This window comes from Dermacentor variabilis, unplaced genomic scaffold (assembly GCF_050947875.1).
Source record: "Dermacentor variabilis isolate Ectoservices unplaced genomic scaffold, ASM5094787v1 scaffold_14, whole genome shotgun sequence".
NCBI lineage: Eukaryota > Metazoa > Arthropoda > Arachnida > Ixodida > Ixodidae > Dermacentor > Dermacentor variabilis.
The window spans coordinates 16,167,968-16,187,698 of record NW_027460302.1 but is presented as its reverse complement, the minus strand read 5'-3'; the positions used below and the strand labels follow the sequence as shown (position 1 = coordinate 16,187,698).

The following is a 19,731-nucleotide window of genomic DNA, read 5'->3' as shown; positions in this document are numbered from 1 at the left end:
CCTTAACCATTTGGGTCGAAGAGAGACTGAACATTACGTCCAGGAGCCGTTCACAGCTAGCCCTCACAGTTGCGCTCGAACTTACTTAAAGAGCGACTCGCATAGGCGACGACGTGTTCACTGGTGTCGACGCATTGCATAAGGACAGCGCCGACGTCAGTACCGCTAGCGTCCGTATGAACTTCAGTGGGAGCCGCATGGTCGAAGTGTCGACCATGCGGCTCCCACTGGGTTGGTTGGAACGTCAGAAGAAACTTCAGATTACGAAAACCAGCCTCACATTCAGGTGTCCATCCAAAAGGAGCGCCCTTCTGGAGGAGGCATGTCAGCCGATACTCGATCTTGTAAAATCGACGAATAAACCGACGGAAGTACGAGCTACGAGCAAAGCCCCAGGAAACTGCATGGCTTTTACATGGCGAGGTTGCTTGAAGGCTTCCGCAGTAGCAGACTTCGCTCGATCGGGTCGTATGCCGTCCTTATCCGCTAGGTGGCCCAGAGCCAGTGTTTGGCGCTCTCTAAAATGACATTTCTTTAAGTTGAGCACCAAACCCGCTTTTCTCAAGCAGCATGGCACAAGATCAAGATGTGCGTTGTGCTCAATGAACGTGCGCCCGAAAATCACTACATCGTCCACATAGCACATGCATACTTCCCACTTAAAACTACGCAGGATGCTGTCCAAGAAGCGCTCGACAGTTGCAGGTACAATTCAGAGCCCGAACGGCATCGCATTAAATTCCTAAAGTCCATCTGGTATTAAAAATGCTGTTTTCTCCTTCTGTGCCTTGTGCATAGGAATCCGCCAGTAGCCCGACCTCAAGTCAACAGACGTAAAGTAAGACGTTCATGAAAGACAGTCCAAAACATCAATACACGGAAGAGGATAGACGTCCTTTTTAGTGCTGGTGTTGACGCGGCGGAAGACAACACAAAATCGCCATGTACCATATTTTTGTTTTTTGACCAGTCACTGGCACTGCCCACAGACTACAGTATTTTTGGATTAAATTCTTATCTAGCATTTCGCGTACTTGGTCGTTGATCGCCTTGCGTTCCGATGGCGAGACTGTGCGGCTTCTGTCGCAAAGGTAGGGAGATCCCGTATCTGCGATGGTGTATACGAGAAGGAGGAAACAATGGAGGCCCCTCTTGCTGCGAAAAGTGAAACAGCCCGGCATGTTTAAGCAGTTTAATCGCCACTTCGTGAGACTGCTTGGTGCTGAGTGACTTGTTCACCAATGTTACACAGGAGGGGTGCGCAGCATGGCATGCATTAACGAAATGGCATTCAACCATAGAAGCGGGGGCCTCTAAGAACGGCGAACGACAGCACTTGATCTTTATGGTAGGCGGCAAGTTTCAGACCCTGTGGTAGTATTGCAGGTTCACTGGAACAGTTTACGGTCCATAAGTTAGTGCATCTCTGAACAACTGACAGCGCGCAATACGGTATCAGCCCAATACTCTTGATTCAGCTGAGATGATTTTTTTTATGTTGATGTTGATTTTTTGATGTTTGATGATTTTTTTTACCTGTATGCATTTGTTATACAATGTTCATGAATGTTCACTTTTCTCGTTTATCCAATATTGTATGTTTGTGTTCTCTTTATTGTGCACAGTGCCATTTCTGTAGGGTGTACAGACCCCGTCAAGCCAAATTCATTTGGCTTTTTGTCTGTACTCCTGTCACCTGTACATGTTTAGATGCAAAATAAACTTGAATTGAATTGAAAAAAAAATGAACGAGCTCCACGGTAGCGTAAAACGTTCTGTCGGTGGTAGGGAAACAGGCGACTGAAACACACGTTGGGAATAACGGAAGCACAACTGTATCCCTGGATACACAAAGCACTTTCATGATACGGTGGGCCTTCCATAAACGCAGCAGAAAAGCTCGTACCTACACTGATATCTCCAGTTCTGCAGTCGACATTGGCACCGCACAGTTTCTAAAAATCAAGGCCCAGGATGACGTCATGCGTGGAATGCGGTAGAACAGTGAATTCTGCGTTAAACATTCGACCACCCAAGATAACTATTACATTGCACATGCCAGCAGGATATAATTCCCCACTAACTCCACGAAGCCTCTCCGCACGGTCCCAGCGAAACATCACTTTTCGTCCTAGGAGGCTTTTAAACGCAAGGCTCATCGCTGATACGCTTGCTCCCGCGTTCACTGAGGCCATTGTTGAAACTTCGTCAATTAGTACGGACATCTTATTCTTAAACATACAAATGGGTGGTGGTATCTCTGTCGACGTTCAAGATTGTCCAGCGACCTCACCTCCAGCGGCTGCGCTGACTAGCTTTCCGGAGGTGGCGACGGGTAGCGACGCCGCTAAGATGGCGACTGGCTTACGCTAGGAGCGGGTGGTAGTGTCAAGCTGCGATCGGATGCTGTAGATAGCTTTCGCAACACCTCCGGGTGCTGGTAAGGCAAGCTTTCTGGGTATGTGTGCGAGAGCGAATACGTTGCCGAGTGGAGCGCGGTACCGCCTAGGCATCGTCGATTGGTCGAACCTCGGTGGTTGGCGTCGATTGCAGTACATGGCAATGTGACCCAAGTCGCCACAGCTATAGCACGCAGGCAAACGACGATCGATGAACTGCTCCTCGAATCGTGGGGGGTCGTGTAGCAGAGTGAAGCGGCTGAGCCTGCTGCACAGGAGGTCGGTCTGTGTGCAAACATGCCGGTCTTCTGAAAGCCAGTGTTTGGGCGTAGATCTGCCCTCGCATGGCAGTGGAGCTCCTCTGCGATTGACGTCTGTGACGCAAACCGTTGGTTGCCACGAAGCGCCGGATACTGCAGGTGCCAGGTGTTGCGGGTATTAGGTATCAGGTTGTTGCATGATGTTGCGCGAAAGTACCTGGTGTCACAGCAGTTGTTCACGCACAGTCAGCCGTACAGTAAACGAAACATCGGTGGAGGGGCTCTCATCGACGCTGGTAATGGCTGTCGCATTCGCCAGGGGTCCAAATTTTGGCGCAATGCGACGTGTCTTAAACGTTTCACACGTACAGCTGTGGCGTACATCTGAGACGGAATCAACGTGTTAACGGCTTGTAAAGAAATTGTAGACATATTCTGTAATTCATTTGAGGAGGTGCACGACTCGGTCTTCCTCAGATATCTGTGAATTCATTAATTTGCACAGCTTTAAGATCTCTTCTATGTATGTAGTGCACGTTTCTCCAGGAGTTTGAGCTTTTTGAGCTAGTGTTCCCTCCGCGCGTTTTTGCTTGGCGTAGGAGCCGCCAAAACAATTTCCTCAACGAAGCGCTCCCACGTTGTCAGGGAATCTTCGTGGCTTCCATACCACATCAGCGCTGTCTCACTCAGAAACGGTACGACATATTCAAGCTGAGTAACAGAATCCCAACGGTTGTAGCGCTCACCCTTGCATAGTACGTCAGCCACTCGTCGACATCTTCCCCACTTTTCCCGCGAACGAGCGTGGTTCTATCTAATGCTGCAAAGGTCCAACTGGCGCTGTCATTTGAGCAGGTAAAACTAGAGCTGGCGCTTGTCTACCTCTATCCTGAGCCATATCGAAGGTTGTTGGCAAGAGAGCGGCAAGACGACGACGACTCCGGTGAAGTTCTAGCTGTTGAGACTCCGTGGTACGTTGTATCGTACCTAAGACCTCCACCTCTCTGTTACGCCCACGAAAGGCGTTTATTGACAAGTCAGGTAGAGTTATACGCGATGGCCTTGGTCAGCTGAGCCCCTATCGACATGTAGCCAGCCGCCCGTCGTCTTCCTCCTTAGATGCCCCACATACTGTTGAGGCGTGAACCCACTATACGTAAGAGTGTCACAATATTTTTACGCGAACGAAGGATTAAGAACTGGAGACTGTTTACAAAGTATATTTACAAAAGATAACTGTAGTGCTGGCCAGTCCAGCGGACAGCTCTAGAGCCAGAGAGCGGTCGTCTTCGTCGGGGGCGCCCGCGTGCATCGTCCACAAGAAACGCGCAGTATGCATGCATCAATGTCAACAAGCCCACCTTTCTATCCTAAATTAATAAGACTGTTATTGAGGCTACCTCGTCTCCATATATTAAGCGCACACATACGTTAAATGTACCCACATACTAGGTCTCCAAAAAAAAAGTACGTGTAACTAGGATAAAGAATCCAGAAGCGACTCATACGCATCCACGTTAAGTAACATAAATTTGTCTAATGTGCAATAAAAGACAGCATCCAACTGTTTTCGCTATATCAGTGTCAGGCAGTGCCTGCCCCTTGTTAAAACGGAGTTGTTGCAGCCTCTCTCTTCGCGCAGGACAATTCCCTGACGTGGGACGCCGAGCGGCCAGACTTCACGCCCTGCTTCCAGGAGACCGTGCTCGTGTGGGCGCCATGCCTCTTCCTGTGGCTGACGTCGGGCTTCGACGTCGTCGCCTTCAAGCGCAGTCGGAACCCGCCGCTGCCATGGACCTTCCTCAACATCGCCAAAGTGGTCAGTGCGAGTTCTCGATGCAATATATATATATATATATATATATATATATATATATATATATATATATATATATATATATATATATATATATATATATATATATATATATATATATATATATATATATATATATATATATATATATATATATATATATATAGACAGGCGGGATGTAAGCACGGAAGCTTCGGCGACATTTAATGACTGCATGCTATACCTGTGCAGCACGTAAAAAAGTGGACACAAGCTAATGAAAGCTTATACCGTCACCTTACGTTAGACTGCCGTAAATGCGGATGTGAACGAATTCTATGAGACGCATCGGTTGTCTTTAAGCATCGTTATTAACTCACAAGTAGTAATAGCGTAATCTTTCGTAGCCCTGAGAAACTGCGACACTGGCGTTAGCCAACGTTGACTGGCTCCGTTCAAGAATGAAATTGATCGGGTGCTTCACCTCCCTTTTTCAGCCCATGTTCGCGCGCGTGGGTTCTGTTGTACTCTGGTGTTATGCTTATCCACTATTTTGTGTATAAGTTTGAAGTCGGCGCTCGTCCTGCCTTTTTAATCTTTTTGTGCTGTGCAGCTGCATTTCGAGCCGTCGCTCTCTCCTGGTAAATTCCCGCTCGAGTGCACAGATGCCTCTTGTGCTGCTGACCCCGAAGGTTCAATTCCTTACAGCGCAGGTCGCATTCAGTGTGGTGACAGGGGGCCAAAGCACCCGTCTGCTTATATACTATACGCGTATGCTCCACGTAGCCATAAGCATAAGCTTTCATATAACCCCCAAATTAATGTTGCAATGCAGAAACTTGCCAGTGTCGTTAGTCATGGGCCGGTGGGTGCTAAAGTCGTGTCTATAGCCGCCTGTATTTCGTCCCGCTTCCGCGCGAGACCTTGAAGTGAAGTCATGGGATGGACACATTACAGAAGAGGGGCTCCTCCGTTGCTAGGCAACATTAGGATGGGCGGCGCATACGCAGAGCGGCCCCTTCAGAAACACTCTCCAGAACTTTTCTCGCTCAAAAGGCGAGGGAAACTGGGTGTCGCTGTGACGCTTTCAACGCTGGGAGTTATTGCTTCTAACAGCTACGCAGTTTGCACTGTCATCTCATAAGAGGGCTTATGAAGTCAAACCTGTCTTGTACTAGGAATTATGGGCTGCCACATTTACTTATGCGGCCAATTTTCAAACAATCGTTACTCATGTATAAATTCCGAAGAAACTCTGTAGGAACAGATTCGACCTTACTTGGATACCGCCAAGTCTTTCATTGTGTCGGGCAAAGACCGGATACTCGAAAATACGTAACGTTTCTTGTTGGTTGTGCAGCATTCTGAAAGAAGTCAGCGCAGTCTAAACACCCAGACTGAGCGCAGGTTAACAGAAGTTGTATCGTATAGGACAAGCGACGTGCCTGCGTGCAGCATCTGCGGCGCGCATGCTCAAAACTTGCGTACCCTTTCCTGTGACTGGTATAAGACCAGCGCGAATAAACGCTGCGGTGCTTTTTGTTTGCTCCGAGCTGCTATCATTCTTCAACTCTAATGATACATGGTGTCAGAAGTGCTCCGTTTGCACGGCCGTAGTGCTCGTGTTAAAGAAGTCGCATGGAACATGTGAAGCCAGCGGAGCCACTCCACTTCACCAGCGAAATCACTACACAGTGGGAACTTTTGAAGCAAAAGTTTGAATGTTGCTTGCTTCAGAGCCCGACAAGAAGCCTCGACAGGATGCCACGAAGATTGCTTTGCTGCTAACTGTGGCAGGCGACGATGCACTGGAAGTTTACAACTTCACCTTTGATGACGGCGAGAGCCGGGAAAGTTATGCAACTGTCGTCGCCAAGTTCGATAGCTACTGCGCGTAGCACCTAAATGAAGTGCCCCGCAGGGGCGTCTGCGCAAGCAGGCATTTGGTGTGTTGCGACACCACGGACCCGAGCACACGAGGGTTGGCTCCTCCCGCGTGTAGCCGTGCGCGGCTTAGCCGTGTCTGGGGAAAGGGGGATCCTGGGGGTTGAGCCAATGCTGGGTGTCTGGACCTTTAAGGCCCCCCGGCGGAGGCAACACACCCCTTTGGCCTCTGCTTCACATAGACGGCACCCCCGGACTGACCCACCCGGGGGAAATCGGCAGTTGCCTTTTCCTGTCCTCCTCTCCAATCTTCGTCTTTCTCTCTCATTTTTCCATCTTTCCTGTCTTCTCTTCACTTCTAATTACTTCCGTATTTCCTGGCGGCAAGGGTTAACCGTGTGTATCTACCCAGCCTTGGGTACATATATTAGGTTATAGCGGCGTTGTATAGCTGACGTCTACAGGTATGTTCCTAACCTCGTAACGTCCCCTTGTTGGGCTCGGTGGTGGGTGGCTACCATCGCCGCTGATTATTCTAAGAATACATGGCAAATGCATTCCCCTCCCTTGCAGATCGTCCTTACAAAAGAGGGCGCACCGAAGCAATCTTTGATTTCACTTTGAAAACCAACGCAGAAACGTTCCCACGCTACCATGTGATCCACAGTGAAGGATCTCTACCAATGAGAAAACTATCCCCATTCCTAATAGCAAAATGCCTAATAGAAAAAATCGGAAAACAATACAAAGCTTCAAAGATGTCAAGTGGGGACCTCCTCCTTGAACTCAAAACCAAAGATCAAGTTGAAAAGCTCGCTGATCTCACCTGTGTCGGAGACATCAAAGTCACAATCTCAGCACACCGTTCGCTTAACACAAGCAGAGGCGTAATATCAGAAGATTTCCTCAACCTGAGCGATGAAGAACTCCTGGAAGGTTTCCAAGAACAAAATGTAATCAAGGTTCAAAGAATAACTCTCCGAAGAAATGACGAACAAATCCCGACCAAACACGTTATACTTACCTTTGGTACCAGTCTTGTACCTACTACACTTGATGCAGGCTATCTTAAGATCAACGTAAGACCGTATATCCCGAACCCGAGGCGGTGTTTTAAGTGCCAGAGATTCGGACATGCATCGCAATCATGCAGAGGTAAATCGACATGTGCAAAATGTAGTGCCAATGACCATCAGTCGGAGAACTGCAATGCTGCTCCACACTGTACAAACTGCAAAGGAGAGCATCCAGCATATTCAAGATCTTGCCCCTGCTGGAAGAAAGAGAAAGAGATAATTGCAATCACAGTGAAAGAGAAGATTTCCTTTTATGAAGCAAGAAACTAGCACACCTACCTCTAACAACCTACGCCAGTGCGGTGCGGCAGGGGACAGCAGCGCAGTGGTCTCAGGAGTCTACAGGGACCGCAGTCAGTGGCCCAGTAGTAACTCCATCCGTCCCCTTGGTGGCAGCAGCCAGTGCTGCTCCATCATCATCACCACAGACGGGCCTGCAGACCCCGGTCCCACAGGGCCCCAGGCTAAATCGAACTCACAGGCCTGAGACGCGCGTCTCAGCGCCCGGTTCTCGATCATCCAGCGCCTCGGAGAAGGTTATGGATGTCGACACCAAAACTCCGGCGTCATCGACGCCAAAACATCAGCGCTCCCTGGAGCGCACTAAGACAAACTCACAATAACTACGCGAACAAAGGGACCAGTAACCTGAACGGTTACCGTTGTTCCAATAGCATATTCCCACTAACAAATGTCACCTACAGTTACTTAGCACATATATGTAAATTACCATTCTCAATTCTGCCACTATGGCTTTTATCGTGCATTGGAATTGTAGAGGACTGATTCGCAATTTAGGTGACATAAAAGACATAACAAATAACTTTTCGCCAGTCGCATGTTGCCTACAGGAAACAAACTTAGGCCCTAAACACACTCAATTCCTTAAAGGCTTCACCGTTGTCCGAAAGGACCGCGATTGTTCCCACCGGTTGTCAGGTGGAGTGGCTATAGTCGTGCAGGGCGGCACTCCTACCCGAAATGTCCCATTAAATACATCTTTAGAGGCCTTAGCTGTCACCATTCTATCCTACAAAACAATCACCATTTGCTCACTATATATTCCACCCCACACACAGTTTACTATCAAAGACTTAGAAAATCTAACAGATCAGTTACCGGAGCCATTTGTCTTGGTAGGAGATTTTAACGCTCATTGTACTCTTTGGGGCAGTGTCAAAACTGACCAAAGAGGGCAACTCGTTGAAGATTTTATTCTGTCAAACGATATCTGTCTTTTAAACTCAGGTGCGCCAACTTATTTCTCACAGACTTCCCGCACTTTTAGTTCTTTAGATTTAGCTTTTTGTTCACCCTCTCTTTTCACTGATTTTAAATGGGAAGCTCTCGACACATCATATGGTAGCGACCATTTACCCGCACTCATCAAACACCTATCATCACCACAAACCCTAGTAACTAGACCATGCCGATGGAAATTACAGCTCACGGACTGGCAGGTTTTTATGCAGAACGCGAAACTGGAAAATGTCTTTTCGTCAGAGCTCAGTATTGATGAACTTAATAAAAAAATCACTGAAGTCATAATCACAGCGGCAGAAAAGGCGATACCGCAGTCTTCCGGTATTGTGCGCAAAAAGCTAAATCCTTAGTGGACAAGCGAATGTACTAAAGCCAAAAAAGAACAAAATAAGGCCTGGGGAATCCTACGAAGGTACCCCACTTATAACAATCTTCTAAATTTCAAACAGGCCAAAGCCAAAGCACGATATATTCGAAGAAATGCAGAAAAATTATCATGGCAAAAATACATATCTTCAATCAATAGTACAGTCACATCAAAACGAATGTGGGACCAGGTGAGGAAATTTAGAGGAGAGTACTCATCATACACTATACCACTACTTACATGTCCAGGCACACAAACAACACTACAGGACCAGGCCAACTTATTAGGTGAACACTTTCATAACATATCCAGCTCAGCAAACTATTCAAATACATTTTTAAAATATAAAGAATCGGCTGAGAAAGAGAGGCTGCCTACCACTGGGGCTTCAGCTGAAATGTACAATAAACCCCTCACAATACACGAATTGAACAGAGTCCTCTCTGCTGGTAAAAAAACGGCAACAGGTCCTGACCGTGTGCACTACACAATGCTGGCACACCTATCCCAAGCATCGGTAGGGGCACTTCTTAAATTTTTCAATAAGATATGGGAGTCTGGAGTAATGCCCACAGATTGGAAAAAAGCAGTGGTAGTTCCTTTTCTAAAACCTGGTGAACCCGCTACATCCCCTAGCAGCTATAGACCCATTGCACTAACAAGTTGCCTAGCCAAATCTTATGAGAGCATTATAAACATAAGACTCACATTCATCCTAGAAACAAGAAACCTAATAGACAAACACCAGTGCGGATACAAAAAGGGCTGTTCCACCACTGACCATCTCGTGCGACTAGAGCAAGAAATCCGTGACGCGTTTCTTCACAAGCAATAGTGCCTCGCGGTTTTCTTTGATTTCGAAAAGGCATATGATACCACATGGCGATACGGAATTTTGAGACCTGGCTGACATGGGAATTCGCGGAAGAATGCTAAATTGTCTATGCGATTTCATGTCAAACCGAACATTTCAAGTACGTCTCGGCACAACACTGTCGCACACATTCACACAAGAAAATGGCGTTCCACAAGGTTGCATTCTGAGCACGACGCTCTTCATAGTCAAAATGAACTCGGTAAATAAGATCATCACATCATCTGTTATGCACTCAATATATGTCGACGATTTGCAAATGGCCTGCCGCGCCTCAAGCTTACCCACCTGTAAACGACAACTACAAATAACAATAAATAATCTTACACAATGGGCCAACAAAAATGGTTTCCGGTTCTCAACACACAAAACTTTTACAGTTCTCTTTTCCCAGAAGCGAGGGTTACAGTGTACTCCAGGTCTCACATTGCATGGTACAATGCTACCGGTCAAAGAACACTATAAATTTCTAGGCGTAACGTTTCACACTAAACTGAACTTCCTGGCCCACATTAACGCAACCAAAGCTAAAGCAAACAAAGCGCTAAATATCCTAAAGGTTTTATCACATAAGCACTGGGGATCTGACCGAACATGTCTACTACGTATATACCGATCCCTCGTACGTAGCATCATCGACTACGGCAGTGTAGTTTATGGTGCAGCTAGGCAGTCCTACATTAAGCAACTTGATCCAGTTCACAATCTTGGCCTACGACTGGCGAGCGGTGCCTACAGGACATCGCCTGTACAAATTTTATACGTTGACGCTAATGAGCCTTCATTACAGCACCGCAGAGCACAACTTACACTTTGCTATGTACTAAGAATTCGGTCATCACCACAACATATATGCTACAACATCGTAACACAGTGCCAATCACGAATACACTACACAAATAAGCCAAACATAATTCGGCCACTCATCTTAAGACACGAACAATATTGTCAGACCTATGATGTTCCTCCCGAAGCCCTGCAGGTTGCCGAAAGGCCACCAAGATTGCCCCCGTGGTGCAATTTTACACAGCTGTGTGACTGGACGTTAACACACGCGAACTATTACCTTATCAAATGAATCAGGTGATTCCCTAACCGACGCTGAATGCGCTCACTTGTTTAACACAACCTTTGCATCAGTGTTTACTCAAGAAACTGAAATGTCATTTTCTATTCATCATGCGAACTTTCAATGTACCATGCCACCTATTACATTTTTTCCATCCGGCATTACATCCCTCATAGACAATATCAAACTTTCATCGGCAGCTGGTGTGGACGACATTACGTCTAAACTTCTAAAAAACATTAAACATATTTGTGCAGCATATCTCTGTCTTCTATTTACACAGTCAGTTTCAACAGGCGTGCTGCCTCCAGATTGGAAGCACGGAAAGGTCGTTCCAGTTCACAAATCGGGCAACAAACACTCCCCATTAAATTATCGCCCCATCTCATTAACCAGTGTACCCTGCAAAATCCTTGAACATATCATCTACACACATATCATGGACTTCCTTGATGCCAACCATTTTTTTCATCCTGCGCAGCATGGCTTCAGGAAAGGTTTTTCCTGCGAAACACAACTAGCTATGTTCGTTCACGACCTGCATGTAAACCTTGACTCTAACTTCCAGACTGACGCCATCTTCCTAGATTTCGCCAAAGCTTTTGACAAAGTTCCTCATGAGCGTCTACTACTAAAACTTGCCGCATTACATCTGAATACCAATATCTTAGCATGGATTAAAGAATTCTTAAGTAACCGTTCACAATCAGTCTTTGTCAACAATCAAGCATCTAACTCTACCCCTGTAACCTCAGGCGTACCCCAAGGGTCAGTCCTTGGTCCACTACTATTTCTAATTTACATTAATGACCTACCAATGCATGTATCTTCTAACATCCGCATGTTTGCAGATGATTGTGTAATTTATCGTAAAATTAGCAGCGTTTCCGATAACACGTCCCTTCAAAACGACCTGCGAAGTGTACAGGAATGGTGTAACCTTTGGCTAATGGAACTAAACCCTAACAAATGTAAGACTGTCTCCTTCCACCGCCGCAGAAATCCACTTGTTTTCTCGTACCAAATTGCTGACGTCAACCTTGAATTAGTTCCTTCCTACAGATATCTCGGAGTAACCCTGTGTAGTGATTTAACCTGGGAAACGCACATTAGGAACAACATTTCATCTGCTAACAAAACACTCGGGTTTTTAAAACGCCACTTGCGCCACGCCCCCCAACATGTAAAATTACTAGCCTATCAGTCTCTCGTCAGGGCGAAATTAGAATATGCATCCCCCATTTGGAACCCTCATCAAGTATATCTCATCAATCAACTGGAATCGCTTCAAAATCGAGCTGCAAGATTTATTCATTCTAAGTACTCCTACAACATCAGTATATCCGCACTAAAAACAGAATCTGGCTTATCATTGCTTGCATCTCGCCGCCGCATTGCTAGTCTTTGTCTTTTTCACAAGTTCTTTTACAGCTCACTTGGCAAAGCACCATACATTCTCCCCCCGGCACGCATATCCAGCCGCACCGGTCACCCGCAACAAGTCGCGCGCCCACGTACACGCACTGTCACTTTTTCGTCTTCTTTCTTTTTTCGTGCAGCAACTGACTGGAACGGCCTTTCCAACGACATCACAGTCATAACCTGTCCTAGCACATTTTTAAACACCGTAACAAATTATCTTACCCTGTAATAAAATATGGCCTTCAATTTTTTATGTATGTATGTACCCACCCCTTATGTAATACCCCTTCAATGGGGCCTTTAAGGAAATAAAATGAAATGAAATGAAATAAAGAAAAAAAGACATTCCGCAAGAGCATATAATACAGGAGTTCCGAGCTATCCAAGAAAAATATAAAAATTACACAGAATTTTACACTGACGGCTCTAAAACACAAGAATACGTAGGTGTCGGGATCGTAACAAAACATTGGGAAAATAGCATTCGCATAAATAATTTTTCTTCAGTCTTTACCGCCGAAGTTTATGCGATATGGATGGCAGTTAAAAAAATTACTTCCGACAAGCAGAAGAATGCTGTTATTTATACCGACTCGTTAAGTGCCCTAAGAGCTCTTAACTTAAACTCCGCGTCTGAACCCCTGCTTGGGGATATCTTAAACATAGTGTTTAACAAGAAATACGAAGGAACCACACGATTCTGCTGGGTCCCAAGCCATGTTGGGATAGCAGGGAATGAAGCTGCAGATAGAAGCGCATCCATGGCAGCGCACAAAAGCATCACACACAACACTTCCATACAAAGACAGCATCAGAGCGGTTCGTAAGGCCCTAGCATCAAAATGCCAACAAGAATGGAACTCGTGCGTAAATAACAAATTACATATAACTAAACCCCTGCTTCGCGAGTGGAAATCATGCACTCACCAAGAACGATTCTATGAGGTAATGTTATGTCGACTTCGAATTGGACACACGCATCTAACACACAATTTTTTACTTCGAAACGAAAGTCCACCAACATGCGAGAAATGTCATGAAACACTCACAGTAACCCACATCATTATATCATGCCCACACACTGAAACACAGAGACGGAAACATTTCAAAAATTTGTATCACTTACATATACCTCTGCACCCTGCTTTAATATTAGGCGATGATCCACTAGTGCCATTCACCAACCTGTTCCAGTTTTTAGGTGAAACCAATTATCTACATAGACTTTAAGGTAACACAGCTATAACTACCTTAACATTAGATCTTATACTGTCCTGTGACTGGCGCAGCATGGCCTTAGTCGCTTTTGCGCCATTAAACCCGAATTAACTAACTAAATGAAGTGCATGAGCGCTACCTGTTTCGGCAGCGCGTCCAAGCTCAAGGTGAGCCAGTAGAACAGTTTGCCAGAGAGCTCCGGAAGATGTCCCGCTCCTGCAAATCTTGCACTATGGCAAAGCCGTTCATACGTGACCAAATAGTTCTTCGAAAAAAAAATAATAAACAAAGACGAAAGTTGCTGCCGGATAACAAGTTGACCTTAGCTAAAGCGGATGAAATCTGCAAGACTGCGGAAATGACTGCTGCGCAAAACGAAATCTGGTCTCGAAAACAAAGATAGATCAACGCCATTAAAAGACAGCAGCAGCAGCGCGACGAACAGCCGTCAACGTGCAAATGCCGTAGGTGTGGACGTAGGCACGGTCCGCGAAACTGTCCTGCATTTGGAAAAATCTGCAGTAAATGACAAGGGCAGAATCGTGTTGCTACACGTTCCGGCGTGAATAAAGAAGTTCGGGAAGTAAGGACCAGCGAAGCGGAATTGGACATCCTTGACGTACCTGTCAACAGCTTTGGAGCAGCGCGTGACCGCGACCGGGTGGTCCGAGTGAAAGCTGCGGCTACGACGCTAGCCTTCAAGGTTGACACAAGGTCGCAAGCCAACCTGCTGCCATTTTCAGTGGACAAGAAGCTGCAGCCACGGATACCCTTGACTACGAGCAACAGTATCCTACGAGCTTAGAACGGAGGAGTCAAGCATCGCGACGTCGTGACCACCGCGGTGACTGTCTGAAGCAAGGCACAGATCATTTTCTTTGTCGTGGATGAGGACCGACAGGCCATACTTGGACTGCGAGCGAGCGAAATGCTTGAGCTATTCTCACGCAACGTGAACAACGATAAAACAAGCAGCAGCTATGAAGCGGTCAAGAATTTCGACAACGTTTCTCTGGGATTGGGTGTATTCAGCGCCCATACCGCATGGTTCTTCGAGAAGGCGCTGTGACAGTCATCCAAATAGCCCGCAGCGTGCCGCTTTCTTTCCTGTTCCTATTTTGGCCTGGCCTTAACGCTGACATTGAAGCCCTCATCAAGAGACGCGCAATTTGCCAGGAGTACGCATATCGACAACAAAGTGAGCCGCTCATGGATCGCCGAGTGCCTGAACATGCATGGCCCCAAGTAGGTGCGGATTTATATCGGTGGGCTGGACAATCATACGTTTGTGTCTTCGATGCGCTATCAAACTTTCCAGATGTAGAACTTTTGCGGGACGCAACAACGGCCGCTATTATATGGAAGCTTAGCGCAGTATTCGCAAGGTATGGACTACTTATCGAAGTATGCACAGACAAGAAACTGCAGTTTGGAAGTCATAAGTTTGCATTGTTTACGAAAAAGTACAATCCTAAGCACGTCACGTCCAGCACGCGGTTTTCTCGCTTGAATGGCCCCGCGGAAAAAGGTGTCCAAATAGCAAAGAGAATGTTGAAGAATACGACTGAAATGAACGACGATTTCTGGCTTGGATTGCTTAGTTACAGGAGCAGACCGCTAGAAGACGGTCAGTCACTTGGAGAGTTACTTCAGGGTGGCCGATTTAGGACACCTCTTCCAGACTTCAACCCAGCTCCACGCAAGTCTGTAAGGAAGCACAAACAGTACCGATCCCCGAAACGTATTCTTCCCCAGCTTCAAGAAGGCCACATTGTCGGAGTACGAGGAGACTCTTGGTTGCCAAAAGCCAGGGTTCTCAAAGCGACGGCTCTGCCAAGGTCATACCAGGATGTCACCGAAGATGGAAGTGTTCTGCGACGCAACCGACATCTGAGGGCGACGGCTGAGCCTTTCAGCATTGCACCTAGTGATGACGACATGCCAGAGGACAGCTACGAGATTGGCACATCCTGCCAGGTATAAGCATGTGCTGCAAGCGCACCCACCACTGCACCCTCGGCACCGACACCAGCGCGGAGAACCAGGGCGATTGGGGTATGACAAGAATTTTGTACAGGTCCCGTGATGAAACTCCAAGCGTTCCGACTGTGTAACCAAACTTTTCTTTTCAAAGCTGAAGAGTGTTGTGAAATATGAGTGGAACTTTAAGGCGGTTTCAAGTTTATTTCGAGGAAGAGAGATGTGTCGTATAGATAAGCGACGTTATGCGTGCAGCGTCTGCGGCGCGCATGCTCGGAACTTGGGTACCCTTTCCTGTGAGTGGTATAAAACCAGCGCGAATAAACGCTGCAGTGCTTTTTCTTTGCTCGAAACTGGTCCCTGCTTTCACTCTGACTTCAACACCAACGATCTAGAAGTAAACATGTTGTGCGCGGAATAGACACAAGGACCAACAACGGAACACTTTGAAACAATTGTTTGTAACAGTTGTAACAGAACCGGTAACGCACTCCCTCACCAGAGCAGGATTGGCCACCCTGGTGCAGTACTTGGCCACAACCTCCTATATGAACACAACAATCAAACCCCGGCCCTCAGTCCCCAGCAGCTGCGAAGCAACTGACCACGGCGGCGGTCAGACCTGCGACGCAGCAGAGGGTGCTAAGAATCACTGGCTCCGGACAGGCCGCCATTGGAATATGAACCTGGCAACGTTTAACGCTAGAACGTTATCTACTGAGGCGAGTCTAGCAGTGCTATTCGAGGAATTAGAGGGCAGTAAATGGGATATAATAGGGCTCAGTGAAGTTCGGAGGCCAAAAGAAGCATATACAGTGCTAAAAAGCGGGCACGTCCTGTGCTACCGGCGCTTAGCGGAGAGAAGAGAACTAGGAGTCGGATTCCTGATTAATAAGAATATAGCTGGTAACATACAGGAATTCTATAGCATTAACTAGAGGCTGGCAGTTCTTGTTGTGAAACTTAATAAGAGGTACAAAATGAAGATCGTACAGGTCTACGCCCCTACATCCAGTCATGATGACCAGGAAGTCGAAAGCTTCTATGAAGACGTGGAATCGGCGATGGGTAGAGTAAAAACAAAATACAATATACTAATGGGCGACTTTAATGCCAAGGTAGGCAAGAAGCACGCTGGAGACAAGGCGGAGGGGGAATATGGCATAGGCACTAGGAATAGCAGGGGAGAGTTATTAGTAGAGTTTGCGGAACAGAATAATATGCGGATAATGAATACCTTCTTCCGCAAGAGGGATAGCCGAAAGTGGACGTGGGGGAGCCCGAACGGCGAGACTAGAAACGAAATAGACTTCATACTCTGCGCTAACCCTGGCATCATACAAGATGTGGACGTGCTTGGCAAGGTGCGCTGCAGTGACCACAGGATGGTAAGAACTCGAATTAGCCTAGACCTGAGGAGGGAACGAAAGAAACTGGTACATAAGAAGCCGATCAATGAGTTAGCGGTAAGAGGGAAAATAGAGGAATTCCAGATCAAGGTACAGAACAGGTATTCGGCTTTAACTCAGGAAGAGGACCTTAGTGTTGAAGCAATGAACGACAATCTTGTAGGCATCATTAAGGAGTGTGCAATGGAAGTCGGTGGTAACTCCGTTAGGCAGGATACCAGTAAACTATCGCAGGAGACGAAAGACCTGATCAAGAAACGCCAATGTATGATAGCCTCTAACCCTACAGCTAGAATAGAACTGGCAGAACTTTCGAAGTTAATCAACAAGCGTAAGACAGCTGACATAAGGAAGTATAATATGGATAGAATTGAACATGCTCTGAGGGACGGAGGAAGCCTAAAAACAGTGAAGAAACTAGGAATTGGCAAGAATCAGATGTATGCGTTAAGAGACAAAGCCGGTAATATCATTACTAATATGGATGAGATAGTTCAAGTGGCTGGGGAGTTCAATAGAGATTTATACAGTACCAATAGCACCCACGACGATAATGGACGAGAAAATAGTCTAGAGGAATTCGAAATCCCAAAAGTAACACCGGAAGAAGTAAAGAAAGCCTTGGGAGATATGCAAAGGGGGAAGGTAGCTGGGGAGGATCAGGTAACATCAGATTTGTTGAAGGATGGTGGGCAGATTGTTCTAGAAAGACTTGCCACCCTGTATACGCAATGCCTCATGACTTCGAGCGTACCGGAATCTTTGAAAAACGCTATCATCCTAATCCATAAGAAAGGGGACGCCAAAGACTAGAAAAATTATAGACCGATCAGCTTACTGTCCGTTGCCTACAAAGTATTTACTAAGGTAATTGCAAATAGAATCAGTAACACATTAGACTTCCATCAACCAAAGCACCAGGCAGGATTTCGTGAAGGCCACTCAAAAATACACCATATTCGCACTATCAATCAGGTGATAGTGAAATGTGCGGAATATAACTAACCCCAATATTAGGTTTCATTGATTATGAGAAAGCGTTTGATTCTGTCGAAACCTCAGCAGTCATGGAGACATTACGGAATCAGGGTGTAGACGAGCCGTATGTAGAGATACTGAAAGATATCTATAGCGGCTGCACAGCCGCCGTAGTCCTCCATAAAGCTGGCAACAAAATCCCAATAAAGAAAGGCGTCAGGCAGGGAGATACGATCTCTCCAATGCTATTCACAGCGTGTTTACAGGAGGTATTCAGAGACCTGTATTGGGAAGAATTGGGGATAAAAGTTAATGGAGAATACCTTAGTAACTTGCGATTCGCTGATGATATTGCCTTGCTTAGTAACTCAGGGGACCAATTGCAATGCATGCTCACTGACCTGGAGAGGCAAAGCAGAAGAGTGGGTCTAAAAATTAATCTGCAGAAAACTAAAGTAATGTTTGACAGTCTCGGAAGAGAACAGCAATTTACAATAGGCAGCGAGGCACTGGAAGTCGTAAGGGAATACATCTACTTAGGGCAGGTAGTGACGGCGGATCCGGATCATGAGACGGAAATCAGAATAAGAATGGGCTGGGGTCCGTTTGGCAGGCATTCTCAGATCATGAACAGCAGGTTGCCATTATCCCTCAAGAGAAAAGTGCATAATAGCTGTGTCTTACCAGTACTCACCTATGGGGCAGAAACCTGGAGGCTTACGAAAAGCGTTCTACTCAAATTGAGGACGACGCAACGAGCTATGGAAAGAAGAATGATAGGTGTAACGTTAAGGGATAAGAAAAGAGCAGATTGGGTGAGGGAACAAGCGCAAGTTAATGACATCTTAGTTGAAATCAAGAAAAAGAAATGGGCATGGGCAGGACATGTAATGAGGAGGGAAGATAACCGATGGTCATTAAGGGTTACGGACTGGATCCCAAGAGAAGTGAAGCGTAGCAGGGGGCGGCAGAAAGTCAGGTGGTCGGATGAGATTAAGAAGTTTGCAGGGACGGCATGGCCACAATTAGTACACGACCGGGGTTGTTAGAGAAGTATGGGAGAGGCCTTTGCCCTGCAGCGGGCGTAACCAGGCTGATGATGATAATGATGACACACGTGCTGACTCTCAGCTGGTGTTTTCAGCGCACGAAAAGGGACGAGAGAGAGAGGCAAGACGCGGACGCAGCGCTGTATCCGCGTCTTGTTTCCGTCTCTCGTCCCTTTTCGTGCGCTAAACACCTCAATTATGGAACACCAACACGCCCTAATCTACGCTCTCTCAGCTGATGTTTATTGATCGGGAAGACATGCGAATGCGGGAATCCATTCAAGGTAATCACGTCAGCGTCTCAAGGAAAATAACGGCCGGCAACAGTGGTGAAGCTGGCCAGCTGTTTCGTTATGTTCTTTTCTTTGAATTGATGTTGGCTCTATTTAATATATTCCCTGCCTTATAATGTGTATGGTACGTCGGTTCATGTAACGTCCCTATAAAGCTTGCCTAGGCCGATTTTATTTCATAATTGCCCACCACTTATAGTCGACACTTTTGATTCTCCTTCCTGTCTTCCTCCGACGTTTTGTCAGGTCGTTTTTTTCTTCTTTGTTATCATCATTACGGTCATTGCCAATGTGGGGGACCTCTCGCAGCGATCTCAAATTACCCTTGTCTTGAGCCACGTAGCACGCCTTCTATGCGCGCCCAACTTCGTCATACGACCCACCAGGTTAACTGG

At 46.5% G+C, this 19,731-nt stretch overlaps 1 protein-coding gene across 2 annotated transcripts in view; it reads left to right on the top strand.

Annotated features, from left to right (window-relative positions):
• LOC142567821 (multidrug resistance-associated protein 1-like) overlaps positions 1 to 19,731 on the top strand; it is a 211,265-nt gene that overhangs the window by 38,599 nt on the left and 152,935 nt on the right. For both annotated transcript variants that reach the window (XM_075677969.1, XM_075677970.1), the window contains exon 2: positions 4,302 to 4,478. In XM_075677969.1, coding sequence (XP_075534084.1) covers positions 4,302 to 4,478 — 177 coding nt within the window. The remainder of the gene's footprint in view (positions 1 to 4,301; positions 4,479 to 19,731) is intronic.